A 19,759-nucleotide genomic window follows, 5' to 3' on the forward strand; every position below is an offset into this window, starting at 1 on the left:
TGTTTTGGCTAGGCCATCGAAAAGGCCACTATCATAGTGTGTAAACTGCTTTGATATATAAGAGCGTTAGGACTTAAGCTCAAAATTAAAGTTAAGCATGGGCCTAGGTGCTTTTCAATAGGGATGGACTTAGAGGTAAACACATGCTTAAATATTTTGCTGAGTTAGGGTCAAAATCAGGGATTATCCTCAGAAAGCCAGGGAGTATTGAAATGTTCCAGTGTAAACTAATTAAATGACTGTTGCATTCTGTGCAATGTACTTTTGAATGTACTTATTCTCTAAGGGGAAAGAAACCAAAGTGTTAATAGAAGACACAATCATGAGTCGGTATGTGAAGGGGATTGTGATGGGATGGTAGGGGAACTACCTAGCTCCTGGCGAACAAGGGGTTAACTCCAGCTTCGCTTCCCCCTTCCATAGCACAGTTCCTGCATTAAAAATGGGGGGTTAATTTGCTGACTATGACTGTTTTTTTTTTTCCTATTGAGTCATCCTACCAATGTACAGAGATGAGCACATGATATAGCCATCTGTGACCTAACCTCGTTCTAGGTGAGTCCCTTATTGCAAAGCAATGTGAACAGAATGACTTACTTGACTGCATTGGCATCTCCGTGCACCTTATAGTTGTCTGCGCTGATTCTCGAGATGACTCTGGTGACGGCAATGAGAATGCCAATATTGACCTAAATAAGAAAAAACAGAGCTTAGTCAGGGAAATGAGTATGGAATATGTCAGAGGCAGGGCCGGCTCTAGGTTTTTTGCTGCCCCAAGCTCAGAGAGCGCAACTGTCCAAGAAGGGGTGGGGGCGGGGGGGGGGCGGAATGCTGCCCCTGGAATTGTGCTGCCCCAAACACGTCTTTGCTTTGCCTAGAGCCGTCCTGGTCAGAGATGCAGAGTGCCCTGAGTATGTATTCTACAAATCCAGCAGAAAAGGGTAACTTTTGCCTTTTATATTAACTTTCCAACCATAGGGCTATAATTTTGGTCTGTTCTTACTTAGGCTAGGCTGACAGTGATCCCAAGGATAGTTCTGGTAGCTTGTACTCTTTTCCCCCTAGATGCCATTTTAGCAGTTCTGTGCCACCCACAAATTCCCCTGTGCAGGGGAAATTCTAAGAAACCTAAACCCACTGGTTCTCTGGCTGTTCTGCACAAAGCGGCAGAAGTGGGGGGCTAAGATCTGGACCCACTTTTCTTGTTTAAAGCATCTTATTGGGGACTTTGTTTGTTTTTATAATGGATGTCCACTATCTGCACATTGAGATTTGGGTTAGATGTGCTGAATGAGAATTGACCATTAGTTAGAAACTTTGCATCCCATCATCAGAAGTATGGATTTGACCACAACTGCAAGGCCAAAAAACCCTATTCTATATGTGAATATCTTAGGTTCCTACCAGCACCTGACAAACTGGCCATGGAAACTGCAATGTGTGTGCGTCTGTGTTTTAGAAAGCACCTTCTTTTAGACCTTTCAGTGCTGAATTCTTGCCACTTACCAAAATTTGCTTGCAATGTTGACATGAGATCATTTCGAAACAGAATTAAGGAAAAATGTTAAGCCTGAACTCTGCTTTACACAAAGGCATGCTGCATTTGATGACAGGCCCAGCAGAAAAACATCCATGGAGTGAAAAGAATTCCCAGGGAATCTTGAAAAGATTGACATGGAAAGACAGAACAAAGGCTTGTTTGTCATCCCGTCTAGAGTCATAGGTGAAGAAAAGGAGAAGGAAGCTTTACTATTGGAGGGACACTCTTGCTGTCAAAACACCTTAGCTTTTTGAGAGCGAGAGAAAGAGGGAGCTGAGAGGCAGGGAAAGTACAGTTCCCCCTTCTAGTCTAAAGTCAGACACCAACTACAGTTAGTGTTGCCGCCTGTCCAGTTTTCACCAGTGTCCGGGGGCCGTTTGACAAGCCCCAAGCTCTGTTTTTTTTAATCTGTGGCAACCCTAAGGAGAAGGAAGGAGGCAGTGCAGCAGCAGCAGCCATCACCACCTCCAGGGCCAAGTTGCTCACAAGGCTTGTGGCGTGCAGGGGCAGGGCTGTGGGGAAGAGGAGGGGTGTGGCGGCACCTGGGGCAAGTGATGAAGCAGGGATGGGACCTTGGGGGAAGGGGCAGGGCGGAGCCTTGGGGGTCCGGTTACTGCCGGGGCAGCCCTAACTACAGTGTGTGTTGTTTACCATAGAGTAAGTACCATGAAGGAAGAAGAATAGAATAGGTCTGAACAGGAGGAGGAGGAGGGGGATGCAGACTGTAGTGGCTGCTACTAATTATTTTTCACCTCAGAATGAGCAGAAGTAGTTATTTGTACATATGTGCTTTAATTATGATCTTTAGAATGAGAAAATATTTAAGATTTTTGAAGTTTAATGGCCACTGAGGCTTCTCAAGATCTTTTCCTTCATTGCCCCCAAGCCCTGTTTCTTGTGGACTTTAGGCACGTAGGTGCAGATCCTCAGCTCTTGTGGCCAGTCATAGCTATGATTATTCACAGCAGCTGAGGATCTGGCCCATCATTACTGCTGGACAACAGGTAGTAGGAAATCAAGAATCCCACTCTGGACTGGATCTAGAGCCATTTGAATAATTCCTTGTGAAAGCTGGCACCATTTTCATTCACTGGTCTCTATGAAGTTGGATAATCTGAATATTATTCAGTAGGAATTTGGACATTCCCTGTCTCCTTCCCCATCATTTGGAAATACAATTTTATTTTATTTACCAGGCTGTAACGGGCAGTCATGAGCAGCTTACTTTTGATCTGACAGGTACACCATTCACTGAAGCAGTTCTAGTTACCATTTAATGTAAGCTGTTTCAATCTGTTCCGAAACCCTTTGCATTGCATATCCTTACTTTTAATCTTGGATGATGTTTTAAGCATGTGTTAAAGATTTCATTGTTTTGGTCCCCCTATCTCTATTTCATATATTTGTACACAAACACAGGGTCAAATCGTACTGATTGTATTCATGTGAGAGTCCAACTGAAGGCAATAAGCCAATGGCTAAGGTCTTTATTGAGATTTTACTCAGGAAAAATTCCCATTGTAGCCAATGCAAGGTTTGCTTTGGTATGGGCTGAGTGAAAAGGGTCTGTTCCCCCAGTGGTGTTGACTGTTCCTTGAGAGGAGCAGAGCGTCTTCAACTCATATTAGCTTCAGTGGAAGTTGTGGGATCAATCAGAAAATGCTCCACACCTTGCAGAATTGAGCCCACACTGAATATGGACCATATGATCCAGTTATCAGAACCACTTGTGTGAGTAAGTCCAGTAGACTGCACTTTCAAAGCAAATGCAAACAAAACCTGTTTTCTAAAACACAGGATGTTTAGCATTTGTAGCTGAATTTCAGTTTCAGAATTATATATAAATGAAAAACTATTTGAAGCCTGAACTTCACTGATATTTTGGGACTTCTGAAATGCTAGTTGTTTATAAATTCTTTGATCTTCTCCTCCTGTGAAGTCGCTATCACCATGTCCCCTTTGCTGTATGTCAGTGAGATTGCTATCACATAGCAAGAGAACACTATGATCTTATTACAAAAAAAATAAAGACCCATCATAAAATCAGCAAAGAAATTCTTAAATTTCCAGAGCTCCATACTTTAGTGCCTTGTACCCTGCATCTGCTGAAATGTCTTGTATTCCCAAAGGCTAGTTGCACTACAGTTTGGATTTTCTTACAATACTCAGAGGACGAAAGCTCTCTAAAAGCACTGGGTTAAATCAAGAAATGAGTTTTGTGCAAGAACGTTAAGAAGTAGTTTTAGGGCAGATAAGCTATTTGGGAAATTAGTGTTCACATCTAGCCTGAATAAACGGATTAGATATGAACTTATTACTTTATTAATGTGCTAGCAAGCAAAGTATGGAAGCAATTGCACTCCAATTATAATATGAAACTGAAATTCAGCCACTGAATTGTTCCACCGATGATTTTTTTGACATCTGGCATTAATACCTTGTCAACAATATGAATAGGAGAATGTTGGGTTGATGAACCACCATTGTATTTTAACTTACAAAATAACACAACCTTAAAATTGCTGCAGATTTACAACCAAATATGAGAGACACACATACAGAAGCCTCACATATTAGAATGTTGAAGCTAGAGGAATATACGTTTAGATAAGGGAATTGAATGCTGCTCCTATTTCTTATTTTTCTGAAAGACCAGAATTGACTTCAGAGTTGCAGTTATTCTGCTTATAATTACTCATGAACTTGCTTGTACTGCTTTTTTAAAAACACAGTTAATAACAATAGCCAGATCTCCTGATTTACAGGGCTTATATTCGGGCAAAACTCCCATTAAAGTCAATGGAATAAATCCTAGGAGGTGATGAGCAGCTGCTAGTCTAAGCAAAGTGAGTGGGAGTGGCAGGTGAGCCAAAGTCCATGGCAAATCTCTCATAGACTTCAATGAGCTTTGGATAAGGCTGAAGAACATTTCACCTGAGTGAAGACTGCAGGGTTGGGACCACAGTTACAAAGGCAACCAAGGCTGTTTCTAAGTCCTTTCAGCATCACTTTTCTCTCTTATGAGACTTTTATCCCAGAACCAGTTTCTGAAAAGTTGAAGTATATGGGCCACATCCTGCAGTCCTTATTCATGCAAGTGGACACAAGAACAAATGGATATAAACTGGCCACTAGGAAATTTAGACTAGAAATTAGACGAAGGTTTTTAACCATCAGAGGAGTGAAATTTTGGAATAGCCTTCCAAGGGAAGCAGTGGGGCCAAAAGATCTATCTGGTTTTAAGATTAAACTCGATAAGTTTATGGAGGAGATGGTATGATGGGATAACATGGTTTTGGTAATTAAATATTCATGGTAAATAGGCCCAATGGGGTGAGATCCGAGTTATCCAGGAAAGAATTTTCTGTAGTATCTGGCTGATGAATCTTGCCCATATGCTCAGGGTTTAGCTGATCGCCATATTTGGGGTTGGGAAGGAATTTTCCTCCAGGGCAGATTGGAAGAGGCCCTGGAGGTTTTTCGCCTTCCTGTGTAGCATGGGGCACGGGTCACTTGCTGGAGGATTCTCTGCTCCTTCAAGTCTTTAAACTACGATTTGAGGACTTCAATAGCACAGATATAGGTGTGAGGGTTTTTTTTTGTAGGAGTGGTGGGTGAAATTCTGTGGCCTGCATTGTGCAGGAGGTCAGACTAGATGATCATAATGGTCCCTTCTGACCTAAATATCTATGAATCTATGAAAAAGTAGTTCTGTTTAAGGGAAGAGGGTCCCCAACAGGCAAGCAAGGCTTGGCCTCACAACTGGAATTTCAGTGGAATGTCTAAAGAAAAGGAGTACTTGTGGCACCTTAGAGACTAACCAATTTATTTGAGCATGAGCTTTCGTGAGCTACATGAGCTCACGAAAGCTCATGCTCAAATAAATTGGTTAGTCTCCAAGGTGCCACAAGTACTCCTTTTCTTTTTTGCGAATACAGACTAACACGGTTGTTACTCTGAAACCAGTGGAATGTCTGCTGTTGCAGGACCTGATGCTGCAAGCCTTTGTCAAATCTTCCACAGGTATCTAAGGGGTGGCTTGACTGCAGGATCCTGCCTCTAAAATAAGTCAGTGGGAGTTTTGCCATTGACTACAATGGGGCTTAGGTTCCAGTTAGAGATGAGTAACAATCCAAAGGTTAGGAATACTTGTGGCACCTTAGAGACTAACCAATTTATTTGAGCATGAGCTTTCGTGAGCTACAGCTCACTTCATCAGATGTTTACCGTGGAAACTGCAGCAGACTTTATATACACACAGAAATCATGAAACAATACCTCCTCCCACCCCACTGTCCTGCTGGTAATAGCTTATCTAAAGTGATCAACAGGTGGGCCATTTCCAGCACAAATCCAGGTTTTCTCACCCTCCACCCCCCCACACAAATTCACTCTCCTGCTGGTGCTAGCCCATCCAAAGTGACAACTCTTTACATAATCAAGTCGGGCTATTTCCTGCATAGATCAAGGTTTTCTCACATCCCCCCCACCCCCATACACACACAAACTCACTCTCCTGCTGGTAATAGCTCATCTAAACTGACCATTCTCCAGGTTTAAATCCAAGTTAAACCAGAACATCTGGGGGGGGGGGGGGGGGTAGGAAAAAACAAGAGGAAACAGGCTACCTTGCATAATGACTTAGCCACTCCCAGTCTCTATTTAAGCCTAAATTAATAGTATCCAATTTGCAAATGAATTCCAATTCAGCAGTTTCTCGCTGGAGTCTGGATTTGAAGTTTTTTTGTTTTAAGATAGCGACCTTCATGTCTGTGATTGCGTGACCAGAGAGATTGAAGTGTTCTCCGACTGGTTTATGAATGTTATAATTCTTGACATCTGATTTGTGTCCATTTATTCTTTTACGTAGAGACTGTCCAGTTTGACCAATGTACATGGCAGAGGGGCATTGCTGGCACATGATGGCATAGATCACATTGGTGGATGTGCAGGTGAACGAGCCTCTGATAGTGTGGCTGATGTTATTAGGCCCTGTGATGGTGTCCCCTGAATAGATATGTGGGCACAATTGGCAACGGGCTTTGTTGCAAGGATAAGTTCCTGGGTTAGTGGTTCTGTTGTGTGGTATGTGGTTGTTGGTGAGTATTTGCTTCAGGTTGCGGGGCTGTCTGTAGGCAAGGACTGGCCTGTCTCCCAAGACTTGTGAGAGTGTTGGGTCATCCTTTAGGATAGGTTGTAGATCCTTAATAATGCGTTGGAGGGGTTTTAGTTGGGGGCTGAAGGTGACGGCTAGTGGCGTTCTGTTATTTTCTTTGTTAGGCCTGTCCTGTAGTAGGTAACTTCTGGGAACTCTTCTGGCTCTATCAATCTGTTTCTTTACTTCTGCAGGTGGGTATTGTAGTTGTAAGAAAGCTTGACAGAGATCTTGTAGGTGTTTGTCTCTGTCTGAGGGGTTGGAGCAAATGCGGTTGTATCGCAGAGCTTGGCTGTAGACGATGGATCGTGTGGTGTGGTCAGGGTGAAAGCTGGAGGCATGCAGGTAGGAATAGCGGTCAGTAGGTTTACGGTATAGGGTGGTGTTTATGTGGCCATTGTTTATTAGCACTGTAGTGTCCAGGAAGTGGATCTCTTGTGTGGACTGGACCAGGCTGAGGTTGGTGGTGGGATGGAAATTGTTGAAATCATGGTGGAATTCCTCAAGGGCTTCTTTTCCATGGGTCCAGATGATGAAGATGTCATCAATATAGCGCAAGTAGAGTAGGGGCTTTAGGGGACGAGAGCTGAGGAAGCGTTGTTCTAAATCAGCCATAAAAATGTTGGCATACTGTGGGGCCATGCGGGTACCCATAGCAGTGCCGCTGATCTGAAGGTATACATTGTCCCCAAATGTGAAATAGTTATGGGTAAGGACAAAGTCACAAAGTTCAGCCACCAGGTTAGCCGTGACATTATCGGGGATAGTGTTCTTGACGGCTTGTAGTCCATCTTTGTGTGGAATGTTGGTGTAGAGGGCTTCTACATCCATAGTAGCCAGGATGGTGTTATCAGGAAGATCACCGATGGATTGAAGTTTCCTCAGGAAGTCAGTGGTGTCTCGAAGGTAGCTGGGAGTGCTGGTAGCGTAGGGCCTGAGGAGGGAGTCTACATAGCCAGACAATCCTGCTGTCAGGGTGCCAATGCCTGAGATGATGGGGCGCCCAGGATTTCCAGGTTTATGGATCTTGGGTAGTAGATAGAATATCCCAGGTCGGGGTTCCAGGGGTGTGTCTGTGCGGATTTGATCTTGTGCTTTTTCAGGAAGTTTCTTGAGCAAATGCTGTAGTTGCTTTTGGTAACTCTCAGTGGGATCATAGGGTAATGGCTTGTAGAAACTCGTGTTGGAGAGCTGCCGAGCAGCCTCTTGTTCATATTCCGACCTATTCATGATGACAACAGCACCTCCTTTGTCAGCCTTTTTGATTATGATGTCAGAGTTGTTTCTGAGGCTGTGGATGGCATTGCGTTCCGCATGGCTGAGGTTATGGGGCAAGTGATGCTGCTTTTCCACAATTTCAGCCCGTGCACGTCGGCGGAAGCACTCTATGTAGAAGTCCAGTCTGCTGTTTCGACCTTCAGGAGGAGTCCATCTAGAATCCCTCTTTCTGTAGTGTTGGCAGGGAGACCTCTGTGGATTAGTATGTTGTTCAGAGGTATTTTGGAAATATTCCTTGAGACGGAGACGTCGAAAATAGGATTCTAGGTCACCACAGAACTGTATCATGTTCGTGGGGGTGGAGGGGCAGAAGGAGAGTCCCCGAGATAGAACAGCTGCTTCTGCTGGGCTGAGAGTATAGTTGGATAGGTTAACAATATTGCTAGGTGGGGTGAGGGAACCATTGCTGTGGCCCCTTGTAGCATGTAGTAGTTTAGAAAGTTTAGTGTCTTTTTTCTTTTGTAGAGAAGCAAAGTGTGCGTTGTAAATGGCTTGTCTAGTTTTAGTAAAATCCAGCCACGAGGAAGTTTGTGTGGAAGGTTGGTTCTTTATGAGAGTATCCATTTTTGAGAGCTCATTCTTAATCTTTCCCTGTTTGCTGTTTCCTACCCCCCCCCCCAGATGTTCTGGTTTAACTTGGATTTAAACCTGGAGAATGGTCAGTTTAGATGAGCTATTACCAGCAGGAGAGTGAGTTTGTGTGTGTATGGGGGTGGGGGGGATGTGAGAAAACCTTGATCTATGCAGGAAATAGCCCGACTTGATTATGTAAAGAGTTGTCACTTTGGATGGGCTAGCACCAGCAGGAGAGTGAATTTGTGTGGGGGGGTGGAGGGTGAGAAAACCTGGATTTGTGCTGGAAATGGCCCACCTGTTGATCACTTTAGATAAGCTATTACCAGCAGGACAGTGGGGTGGGAGGAGGTATTGTTTCATGATTTCTGTGTGTATATAAAGTCTGCTGCAGTTTCCACGGTAAACATCTGATGAAGTGAGCTGTAGCTCACGAAAGCTCATGCTCAAATAAATTGGTTAGTCTCTAAGGTGCCACAAGTCCTCCTTTTCTTTTTGCGAATACAGACTAACACGGCTGTTCCTCTGAATCCAAAGGTTGTTCATCTGAAATACAGGTCTACAACAAAGCTGGGCTGGAAATTTGGCAGGAACAGGCTCTTTCCTTTATTTAGCCAAAATTTTAGTCTGAATTTATTTATGTTTCATCCAGATTCCCTCCAAATCTCATTAGATTTTTGTTGCTTCTCTTGTGCAGTCCAGAAACTCCATGAACAAAGCTTTATGCCTGGCATTTTGGGACTTTTGCATCCACTCTAGGTCAGACCCTGGAAGGTGCAGACACATTCAAAAAAAGTTTCCAATACATTAAGTTAATTAAATCCATTGACCAAGCTTCTTTAAAACACACACTCTTTTAGGTTCCACATGAGTTTCAAGCAAAATGTCAGGGGGTTAACTGAACAGATTCACCCATCCTTAGCTTTAATGTATTTCCTGGGGACATGAGTTAATTTTCTTGTCATCACAACATCATTAATAGCAACACTAACATCTCAAGTTATTGTGGCAGAGGTCCATCGCTAAATCACATGGGAAATCTGTAGTGAATGTTATGCATTTCCATCTGCTGCTAATCAGTTAAAGCAGATGGATGTTCAAAGTTGGAAGAACAAGGGGCCTAATTTTGCTCTCAGCGACCCCAGACCAATTGTGGGGTCATTATGTTGATTTAAAGGGAGTTACTTTGGATTTTCACAAGTGCAGCTTAAAGAATTCACACCGGGAAGTTCTGCCTCACCGGTCAGGGCATGGCAGAAGGGTTGGGAATGGAGGAGATATACAGTAAAGCAAGCACTGATGGAAAGGTCTAATCAGACCCTTATTTGTCGTCTTTCCTAGCTTTAGTCTTTCACATTTGATTTCTTATCATCAGTTTAATTTTTTCAAAAATGCTGCATGTTTTTGTGTAGAAAAAAAAGGAATGAGGAGCTTTATTTTAAACGAGAAAAAATGTGAGGGCTCAGGCACTGATGTGGATAAAATTAAGGAAGCTCAACTCCTGAGAGTTGTGCCCCCATCCAGCAAAGCACCTTAGCATGTGCTTGACTTCAGTGAAACTATTTGCCTGCTTAAAATTAAGCATATGCTTAAGTGCCTTCTTGCTTCAGGGCCTCTAAGCATTAGGGGCCAAGTTCTGTGCCCCACTTACTCCTCAAGCAGACTGACTTAAATCAGTGAGGCTACTTGCAGAGCAAGGCACTATGTAATGAGAACAAGAGCAGAACATCGGGCCCGTGGTGTGATCTGCCCCCTAGGTGCTCCCTTACTCATAATAAAGAGTACCTTGAAGTCAGTGGAGGGAGGCATTTCAGTGTAGGACACTGTACTGGGACTTGGGAGTCTTGGGTTCTAGTCTCAGCTCTGCCTGTGACCCTGGGCAAGTCACTTCACCTTCCTGTGCCTTTGTTTTCCCATCAGTAAAATGGGGATAATGAGATTGACCTCCTTTGTAAATTGCTTTGAGACCTATTGTGGAAAGTGCTGTGTAAGAGCTAGCTGTTATTACAGAATTGGGTACTAGGTACTATTTAGCGTGAGTGTGTCAGCAAGTTGCCTTCAGTGTTTAGTATTTACAAAGTAGTACCCTTCATAGGCATGGATTGCACAGTGATACAAGAGCCCCAATTCCCAAAGGAATGTCTGGGCCACTAATGAAAAAGCAATTAGCCCATGTCACCATGGTACAGAATTCTTTGTTGTGATGACGTTTTACTCAGATGTGCACACTCATCTACAAAATTGGTGTTGAAGAGAAATTCTTGTAACAGGGGATGGGATCAGCCTAGGAAAGTAATGATTTATGTCAAAGCAACATAAAGGACCAGCAAACTACTGTCCAAAATTTTCCTCAGCATGATTGCTACCTTCTTGGTCTGTTCAATGTCTTTGCTACTACCCATCACCCAGGAAGCACAGGAGTTTGGTTTTTCACTAGAATTGCCTTAACTCTATCATATCTATGAAAACACACCAAGGGTTACAGATGCCTGATAATGAACAAAGCCGTCTGCCAGAAGTCTTTACTACCTTGCTCCAAATATACAGATTCTTTTGGAGAGATGTTTCCTTGAGCACAGTCTGACTAAGATTAATTTGCTTTTCAAATCAGCAGAAAGAGCGAATAGCAAAGTTTGATATTTTCAGGATACTGCATGGGGGGTTTCTTCATGTTCCTAAAGGCCTAAGATCTAGGGATTAGAAGGGTGCCCTACAGCTCTTCATGGCACCATCCCCTCATGTCCCTTGCCTTAAATCCTAAAGCGAGCACTTTTGGGGGCTGCAAATCCACACGTGGTCAGAGTGTGAGAGGTGGTGAGTCGATTTGTTGCCCTTATGGGGAAACTACCAGAGGCTTTAACTTTTTCCACAGACACAACTCCCATCACTCCGTAACTCCCTTTTAAGGGGGCAGCTCCTGGTGGAAGCAGCTCTAGCAGCATGGCAGGCAGAGGCATAGGAGCTGCACCGATCTTGTGGAGAGAGGCACCCATTCCATGCGGGAGGAATGCCTGCGCCCCCCATGGAATGATTGCCTATATGCCATTTTCCTCTGCTGAGGCCCCCTACATAGGAACCCTGTGGTTGGGAGCCGTCAGGCTTTTAAGTACTGCCTTTTGAGCTGTACTTTCCTAGCAAAACAACATTTCAGGCAGCTAATGGCTAGTTTGCTACTTAAAGAGCTTTTGCTGCTAAATAACAGGATGACTAAATACAAATACACACACACATTGAAAACACAAGTTAGCCTTGCTGTTATTCCCTAGGGTATTAATCCATTTCTCAAGTAGAATATTCAGTTGGCACTATTTGCTGCTCTTTTGGGCTGAGCTGGATTTGGAATATTTTGCAAATTATTGTAAGAACACTACCCCCGTTCATTTATTCTCCCTCCATTTGGCTCGCTCTTTCTTTCTTCAAATATTTGAATCCACATAAGAATATAACTTGTCCTGCCAAGAATACTGTCTAACAAATAAAAAGTTAGGGCCAAGTAGTTTAGCTCTAATTCTAATTGAGCAATTACTCAGACGAACAGTGCCGCTGATGTCAAAATTCACCCCTGGCAGTAAGTTCTTCACCATCTTCCCCTTTGTATTTAATGCTGTCTTTGGGCATCAGTATAGGAGGGCTTGATTATGCTGATTGCCTCACATGTCCTACACAGCAAGAGCTGAGTCAATGAGGAAACAATTTGACTATTGGATTATTTCAGTCCTTCACCATTTAAGGGTTTCTCTACACTTGAAACACTACAGCGGCACAACTGCAGCATTGTACTGTAGACACTTACTAAAGCCACAGAAGGGCGCTAGTAAATCCATCTCTCCAAGAGGCAGAAGGTAGGTCAAGAGACTAATTCTCCTATCAACATGGTAATGTCTACACCTAGGCTTAGGTCAGTTTTAATTACATCATGCATGAAAAAAATGAACATGTTATGAAAACAAGCCCAGGACTCTTTGACCAACTCTGCCATACCCGCAGCCACCCAGCTACACTGTCACGTGCACATCCGTGCTTTCCTTTAACATGACAGAGAAATTTTCCACCTATCACTTGGGATTCTTTAGCTATGCCATTAATCTCATCATTAAGCTGTTGGTATCAGGCAATTTCTGCCATGTCAACATACCAGCCTTGCAAAACTGAGACATGAACTTTTTCACCTTGCCTGTTAAATGTCTCTAGCGTCCTAGCAAGCGCTTCCATCAATATTAACTTCCCTATGACTTTTCACAGCACGTAGAGTGAGTGGGAGCGGTGCTGAGCTACACTGCCCATGAAATGTCCTGATTCATGAGATCTCCTGACCACTCTCCAGCAGCCAGACTCCATCAGATGCCTGGCTGCAGCCCCACTGGCAGAGGGAAGCAGCGGAACCACCAACTGCCATCCCTCTTTGGGTGTAGCTGTAATGGCCAGTTTCCCATGAGTGAATCAAGCCCTTTGTAGGCGCTTAAATGCTTGTAAAATGCCGTGATGTGGTGTATGTGCAGTTCTCCTCTTGGCTTGTGTCAATGCTCATTTGCAAATGCAATGGGTGGGAGGTTCTCTAGGTGCAGGAGCATTTGGGGGCATCTCACTGGAACTTTCCTTTTGCTATTCTAGCCCACTATGGTAAAGTCGATGCCCCCATTCTGCTGCTCCTCCAGGAAAATAATGGGGGCATGATTTTTGTGCTGTGCCTCCTTAGTGTGCACAGAAGGCACAGTTTGTGGGGGACAGGTGTAGTTTGGCATTGCCAGTTGTTAGGCGGCTTATTCCTTCACCCACTTACTTCCCTGGTCCTTCTCGCATGAACAGAGAGCAACAATACCCGAAGTCCAAAGGTGCAAACAATTCGATGTTTATTGGGATGAACTTCCAGCAAGCATGATTCTAGTTTCCTTCCTTAGTATCCTCCTTCCCAGCTCTGACACCACAAAGCCTTACACCTGTGTCCCTGTTCCCATTCCTACCCTTAGCCAAACATGATTCCAATTTCCTTACTCCCATTCCCTGTTCCCATTTCCCTCTTTAGCAAAACATGATTCCAGTTTCCTTGTTCCCATTTCCCCCTTTAGCAAAACATGATTCCAATTTCCATCCTGCTCTCTCCTGCAAGTCCCCACCACAGACAACCTCGCTAGTGTCCATGCAGGAAAGGGGCATAGAGCTCTTGGACCACGGGCATTCCATGCCACTCAGCCCCTCTCCAACACTGAAAAGATGGCCCAGAATCTGGACTCATGACTTAAAAATCAAAGTAAGGCCTTTAACACAGAAGTGTGGTTACTCTACTCAATATAAAAAGAAAAGGAGGATTTGTGGCACCTTAGAGACTAACAAATTTATTTGAGCATAAACTTTTGTGAGCTACAGCTCACGTCATCGGATGCATTCAGTGGAAAATACAGTGGGGAGATTTATATACATAGAGAACATGAAACAATGGCTGTTACCATACACACTGTAACAGGAGTGATCAGGTAAGGTGAGCTATTACCAGCAGGAGAGCTGGGGGAGAGTGGGGGAAACCTTTTGTAGTGATAATCAAGGTGGGCCACTTCCAGCAGTTGACAAGAACATGTGAGGAACAGCAGGGGCAGGGGGGAGGATAAACATGGGGAAATAGTTTTACTTTGTGTAATGACCCATCCACTCCCAGTCTTTATTCAAGCTTAAGTTAATTGTATCCAGTTTGCAAATTAATTCCAATTCAGCAGTCTCTCGTTGGAGTCTGTTTTTGAAGTTTTTTTTTGTTGAAGAATTGCAACTTTTAGGTCTGTAATTGAGTGACCAAAGAGATTGAAGTGTTCTCCGACTGGTTTTTGAATGTTATAATTCTTGATGTCTGATTTGTGTCCATTTATTCTTTTACGTAGAGACTGTCCAGTTTGGCCAATGTACATGGCAAAGGGGCATTGCTGGCACATGATGGCATATATCACATTGGTAGATGTGTTTATTAATATGTTTATCTATTTCTCATTTGCATTATTGTCCTGATCCCACAACCCTACTACAGGAGTCAGAGAGGCCTCATTGATTACAGTATCAGAGGATGATGCTGTAGAGAGGTTTTCGGCCGAGTAATGCTCTCCTTAATCCCAGAAAACAACCCTGACTCCTCGAATAATCAAAGCGATTAAGCACCAGTTCACTATAATTTAATGTGTGGGCATAATTAAACCATTGTAATACATTCATGTATCAGTAACTGAGTCATGAACCTGCTCTCTTCTCTGGAAAGATTAAAATCATTACAACCGAGAGATGTACCCAAAGCAGCCATCTGAACATAACAGGCCTGCTTTAACAAGCCATTCCTTCACCAAGTGTTTAAACTGTAGTGCCTGATGTTCCATTCCAAAGTGGAAGGAACAGCCTGAATCTCATATCATTGTATAGTTCTAACACATGGTTACAGGGAAGGGGCATGTGCAGACCATATGATACTGTCCCCAGAATTCTGCTGGTGGGAAAGCTCATCTAGTGATGTTACCCATTTCCGCAATGTGCTGAGTGCCCCCAAACCCCACTGACTGCAATGGGATTTGAGGGCACAGAACCCCACGTTTGGAACACCCAGGCATGGAAGGAACAATAGATTTGAGTACTAGTGAAGGGACTCAGCCCTCTGAGGTGCAGAAAATCCATGCCCTGTAGTTTGCTCTGTGTGGGGATCGTTTTGATAAGACATTTAAAAATCCAAGAGCTGTCTGTTCTGCACAGTCATTAATGATCCCAGGTCACTTGTTCATAAGAGCAGAGGCTTGCTCCAGTAACTTCGCCCAAATTTCCCCACCATTGACTCTTTCAGAATTAAGTGCAATGTGGGGGCTGCTCTGATCTCCACCAGGTAGTAAGTGATCCCAAAGAACCATCCAACAGCTGCGGCTCTGGCCACACCAATAACTCTCCCCCTACACCACAGGGGGTTGCTTAGGATCCAGCTACATTACCTGGGGTATCCCTGGCTGGAGGGACAGGTCCAGTCTCTGATCCCTTTGCACTGCCAGAGTGGCACAAAGGGAGTAGAGCAGGGCAGAGAATCTGGCCCATGAAATATAATAGGCATCCACTGTATAAGTGGTTTGCAGGTATTTTCTTTCTATACCTACCTCTCTCTCCTCGGATGTCAACATTGGCCAAGGAGGATTTCAATTGCTCTTACACTTGACAGCGATAGCATTCATAATAAATGATGGCTCAACCATGCTCATTAATATCCTCTGCTTTGAATGTTTTTAATTAACTTTTACATTTACAATATTACTGTTTCCTCCAGCAGGCAACTATTTGGGCAAAGATTTTGTTTTGTTTATTGATCATAAATATTTACTTTGATTATTTGAATATGTATTTTAAAACACTGGATGGCTCAGGAGAGAAACATAGATCCATGCACCTCTAGAGTGTTAGTCACTATATAACCGGGGCTAGATTTGAACTAAGACTTGTTTCTGATGCTTGCTTAGTGGCTGAAGAAGCAGTTGTGAATAATAATGCTATATAGAACTTTTCACCACCAGTTCAGTAAACCACTAAATCTCTCTCTCTCATATTACTATATGTTTCTTAGGCATTTCTGCAGGGCCTGTAGATGTAATTTCTGATGGTTGATTATCACAAGACTGTATTCTAGTGCTAATTTATAGCTATTATCTGAGATGCTTTGTGTACAGTGGTTCCCATTAAAATTCCAATAAATTCTCTTGCAAGTAGTTACTGTTACCATGGTATTTGCATTATTCCCTAGGTATTCTCAATACTACAAATATGGAACACTGAATACTGCAATTATGTAATGTACATGCAAAGGCAAGGTTATAAAGATTTTAATGGCAGCCACCATAGTTTGATTTGAGTGTTACTATAGTAACAAAATAGTTTCTGGTTTTAAATTAATAAACTTTATTGCTTTAATAGCTGCATATAGTAGTATCTGTGATTTTCCTATAATTGATAAAAATAGCTATGCTCTTATTTGCAGTTTATTTCAAATACTGCATATTATGTAGTTTATAAATAAACCAGAGGGGGAAAAAGAGACTTTACTAATACAGAACTTTTCATTTTTTAAATATGTTGGTAACATGTATTTAAAAGATATATTATTGCTATTTTAATAACATAGGGCCTAACTATGCATCCATTACTCCCACTGAAGATCATTATTCATGTGAGTAATTCATATGAGTAAGGCTGATACTACTACTGGTCCCATAAACACTAAAGACAATTTAATAACATAGTAACAATCCCATTGTTTTGAAGCTAGGCACCTAAATAACTTTGAGGATCTGGCTATGGAACTTCATACATAGAAATGAGCCATGAAGTTTGAATTTGGACCCAAGTCTCCACAAAGGAGGAGGAGCTTTGGATTCATCTTAGAGAGATGAACTTAAGCTGAGAAGTTTGGATCCAAATCTGACCAGCCTCAAAGTTTGAATGGGGTCAGAGTCCATGTTCTAGGATCAGGCCGATCTGCAGACATGCCTAATTTTTCTAAGTGCGGCACTCAGAAAATGACTGGGCTTCACATATCCTGAATTCAGCTCTCAGGCTTCCTATGCAATGAACGGAAGGAGACAAGTACCTAAGTCTGGGTTTCACAAAAGCCAGCACACTGTGGGAGGTAGCTGCCTAAGCTAGCCCATGGAAGATGCCAAGAAGAGGGGGCATGTCCTAAGCCTCACTGCTATCAGGGAGTTTGGTGCCTAAGACTGGGCTGGAGGGACACACCTTCCTCTGCTTGGGAGTCTCAGCTGTGAAACCTCTCCTGGAGTCAGGAGGTACCTCAGGAATTTCTTGCAAGGTGGCAGTAGACCTCCCTCCAAACTTTTAGCCCAGTGGTTAGAAAAGCACTTGGGATGTGGGAACCTCCTTCAAGTCCCCGCTCTGCCTGGCAGGGAGAAAGGATTTGCCACCTCTCAGGTGAGAGCCCTAACTGCTGGGCTATGCGATATTCTGATGTGAGGCTCCCCCAGGCTCTGTTCCATTTTGGATAAGAGTCATTGGTGCAAGGGGACTGGATCCTGGGTGAGTGCTCTGACCACCAGGCTATGGAGTCGTTTTCATGGTGGCACAGCTTCAATGGGAGAGGCTGAGGGAGCCCCCACATCGGACTATCCCATAACGCAGGAGTTATAGCAGTCCTCTGAGAGGTGGGAGAGCCCGGTTCAATTCCTGGGTGCATGCCTCCTGCTGCTCCTCCTCTTTCCCCATCCCCACCATTTTGGTGAGCTCAGATGAGGGGACCAATGCGGTAAGCATGACCAGAGCGTACCTCCTGGCTTGGGCCCCGCAGGGGAGTTAGTGGAGGAAGAGCTCTCTTCCCCTGGTTTGTGAGTCTCACTGGGGCTTAGGCATCCAGACACCAAAAGGGTGTAGCAATGCACATGCTGCAAAAACTTAGGTGCGAAGTGAATTTAGGCACCTCCAGGGTTCAGCGGCAGCTGAGGAGTGGTTTTGTGAAGACCAGTGTCTGGTTCTAGGATTCAGGCACCTAAAGTGGCAGTTAGGCACCTAAGTCCCTTTGTGAATCTAGACCATAGCATTTGATTGGAGGGACATAGGTACAATGGTACATTTAGACTACAGCAGGCTTTACTGGTAGTTTTCATGTAATTTTTCCCATTAGAATTTCAGTGGCTGGTGGCTGTTGCAGCATAAGGCCTATCAGCATGAAGACATGCACTGGGAACTAGTGAAATGAGCCGTGTAGGAATCTGCTCACCTAAACAAATAGTAACATGTCAATCAAAGTAAAATGAGGGCATTTGAGTGAACAGAAAGAAAATAGCTCAGACAGGCACCATGCCATACCATCGACTTCAGTGGGGCTGCCCAGTGTTACTGAGGATGGAATTTAGGCCTGTGCCTTCAAGTAAAACCGTACTGGAACTGAAACGCATGTGCAATGAGAGCCTGGCAGCAGCAAGGGAGTATACATACCACAATTACAAACAATGCTGGGGCTGCAAAAGCCCAGATTGCACCGTTCTTCAGTGAAAGCCAGCAACTGCAGGGAGAAGGCAGAATGGTTACTATCTACTCACTGGTGGAAGATCAAACATGAGGTCATTTAATTAGCCATGCACTTAATGAGAAAGAGAAGAAAGTATGGTACAGAATGGCTGAGAAATTCTAAAACAGGAAACATGGATGGAGCTAATTGCATCTTCTTGCTTCCCCCCACTCCTCCTACTCAAGGAGTCTCCGGCAGGATCTCTCTTGGATTTGTATATTGCATAGGGAAGTCTGCCTGTAATTATCTGCTGTAGTGTGCTTCAAGATGGTGTGAAGGAGACAGAGAATACCTAAGCTGTCCTTTCTGGCAACTGCACCGTGTAATATGGTGTTTATCAGAAGAGAGGATTCCCGTTGTCTTTGCAGCAAGAACAAAATTGAAGACTTCCTCTCTTGTTCTTCAGGCTGCTGGGGGATGAGGAAGGGATTGGGACAGGGGATGACAACTTTCAGCTTAGTTCTTACATCATCAGTTTGGAATGGACAAAAACAGAACAAAGGAGTAATCCATTCATTTAACAAAAACCTGTATCATCCTGTAATGACTTAAACACATGAATTACCTTACCCATCAAAAAAACCGAGGAGTACTTGTGGCACCTTAGAGAATAACAAATTTATTTGGGCATAAATAGTCCAAATAGTTCGTCTCTAAGGTGCCACAAGTACTCCTCGTTTTGTTTGTTTGTTTTTTTGCTGCTACAGACTAACACGGCTACCACTCTGAAACTTTACCCATCGAAAGGATCAGGCCCTATGGTATTCTCTCAGGTCAGTTTGCTTTTTCTGCTTACAATGCCCCATACTCCATGTTCAGAATTTTAATCCCCAAACCATCTCTAAATCTGTTTTACTAATTTGTTTAATCAGTCAATCATCTTTTCTCTTACTACAGACATTCCCAGCCTCTACATTATTGGATCCTTCTGACAAAGCACAGCCAGAGGGGTTCTCAGAGCATGTATAATACTGATGGATGGAAACATTTGTGTCCACATAGAGAAAGTCATACTGCCTAGGGACTGCTGAGTGTGTAATATCGGGGCCCTTGGGTAGGTTGTCAGCCATGGGGATTGAACCTGTAATCTTTTATTGTAAACCCATGAGCCTCAACTGCTTGAGATAAAAGGCCCACCTCTGTTAGCCAAGGCTGTACCTGGCTAATCAAGCTCTATCTGTGGCTCAGCCAGCAG

General features: G+C 43.6%; 1 protein-coding gene across 6 annotated transcripts in view; it reads right to left on the bottom strand.

Moving 5' to 3' along the window:
- The window catches only part of ADGRD1 (adhesion G protein-coupled receptor D1), a 247,263-nt gene that overhangs the window by 39,967 nt on the left and 187,537 nt on the right, over window positions 1-19,759 (bottom strand). For all 6 annotated transcript variants that reach the window (XR_012155073.1, XM_073312940.1, XM_073312941.1 and 3 more), the window contains 2 exons: window positions 18,492-18,558; window positions 598-689 (listed from right to left, as the gene is read on the bottom strand). Coding sequence is in view for 5 of the 6 variants with exons in the window: in XM_073312940.1 (XP_073169041.1) it covers window positions 598-689; window positions 18,492-18,558 (159 nt within the window). In the remaining variant the exon portion in view is untranslated. The remainder of the gene's footprint in view (window positions 1-597; window positions 690-18,491; window positions 18,559-19,759) is intronic.

This window comes from Lepidochelys kempii, chromosome 15 (assembly GCF_965140265.1).
Source record: "Lepidochelys kempii isolate rLepKem1 chromosome 15, rLepKem1.hap2, whole genome shotgun sequence".
NCBI lineage: Eukaryota > Metazoa > Chordata > Testudines > Cheloniidae > Lepidochelys > Lepidochelys kempii.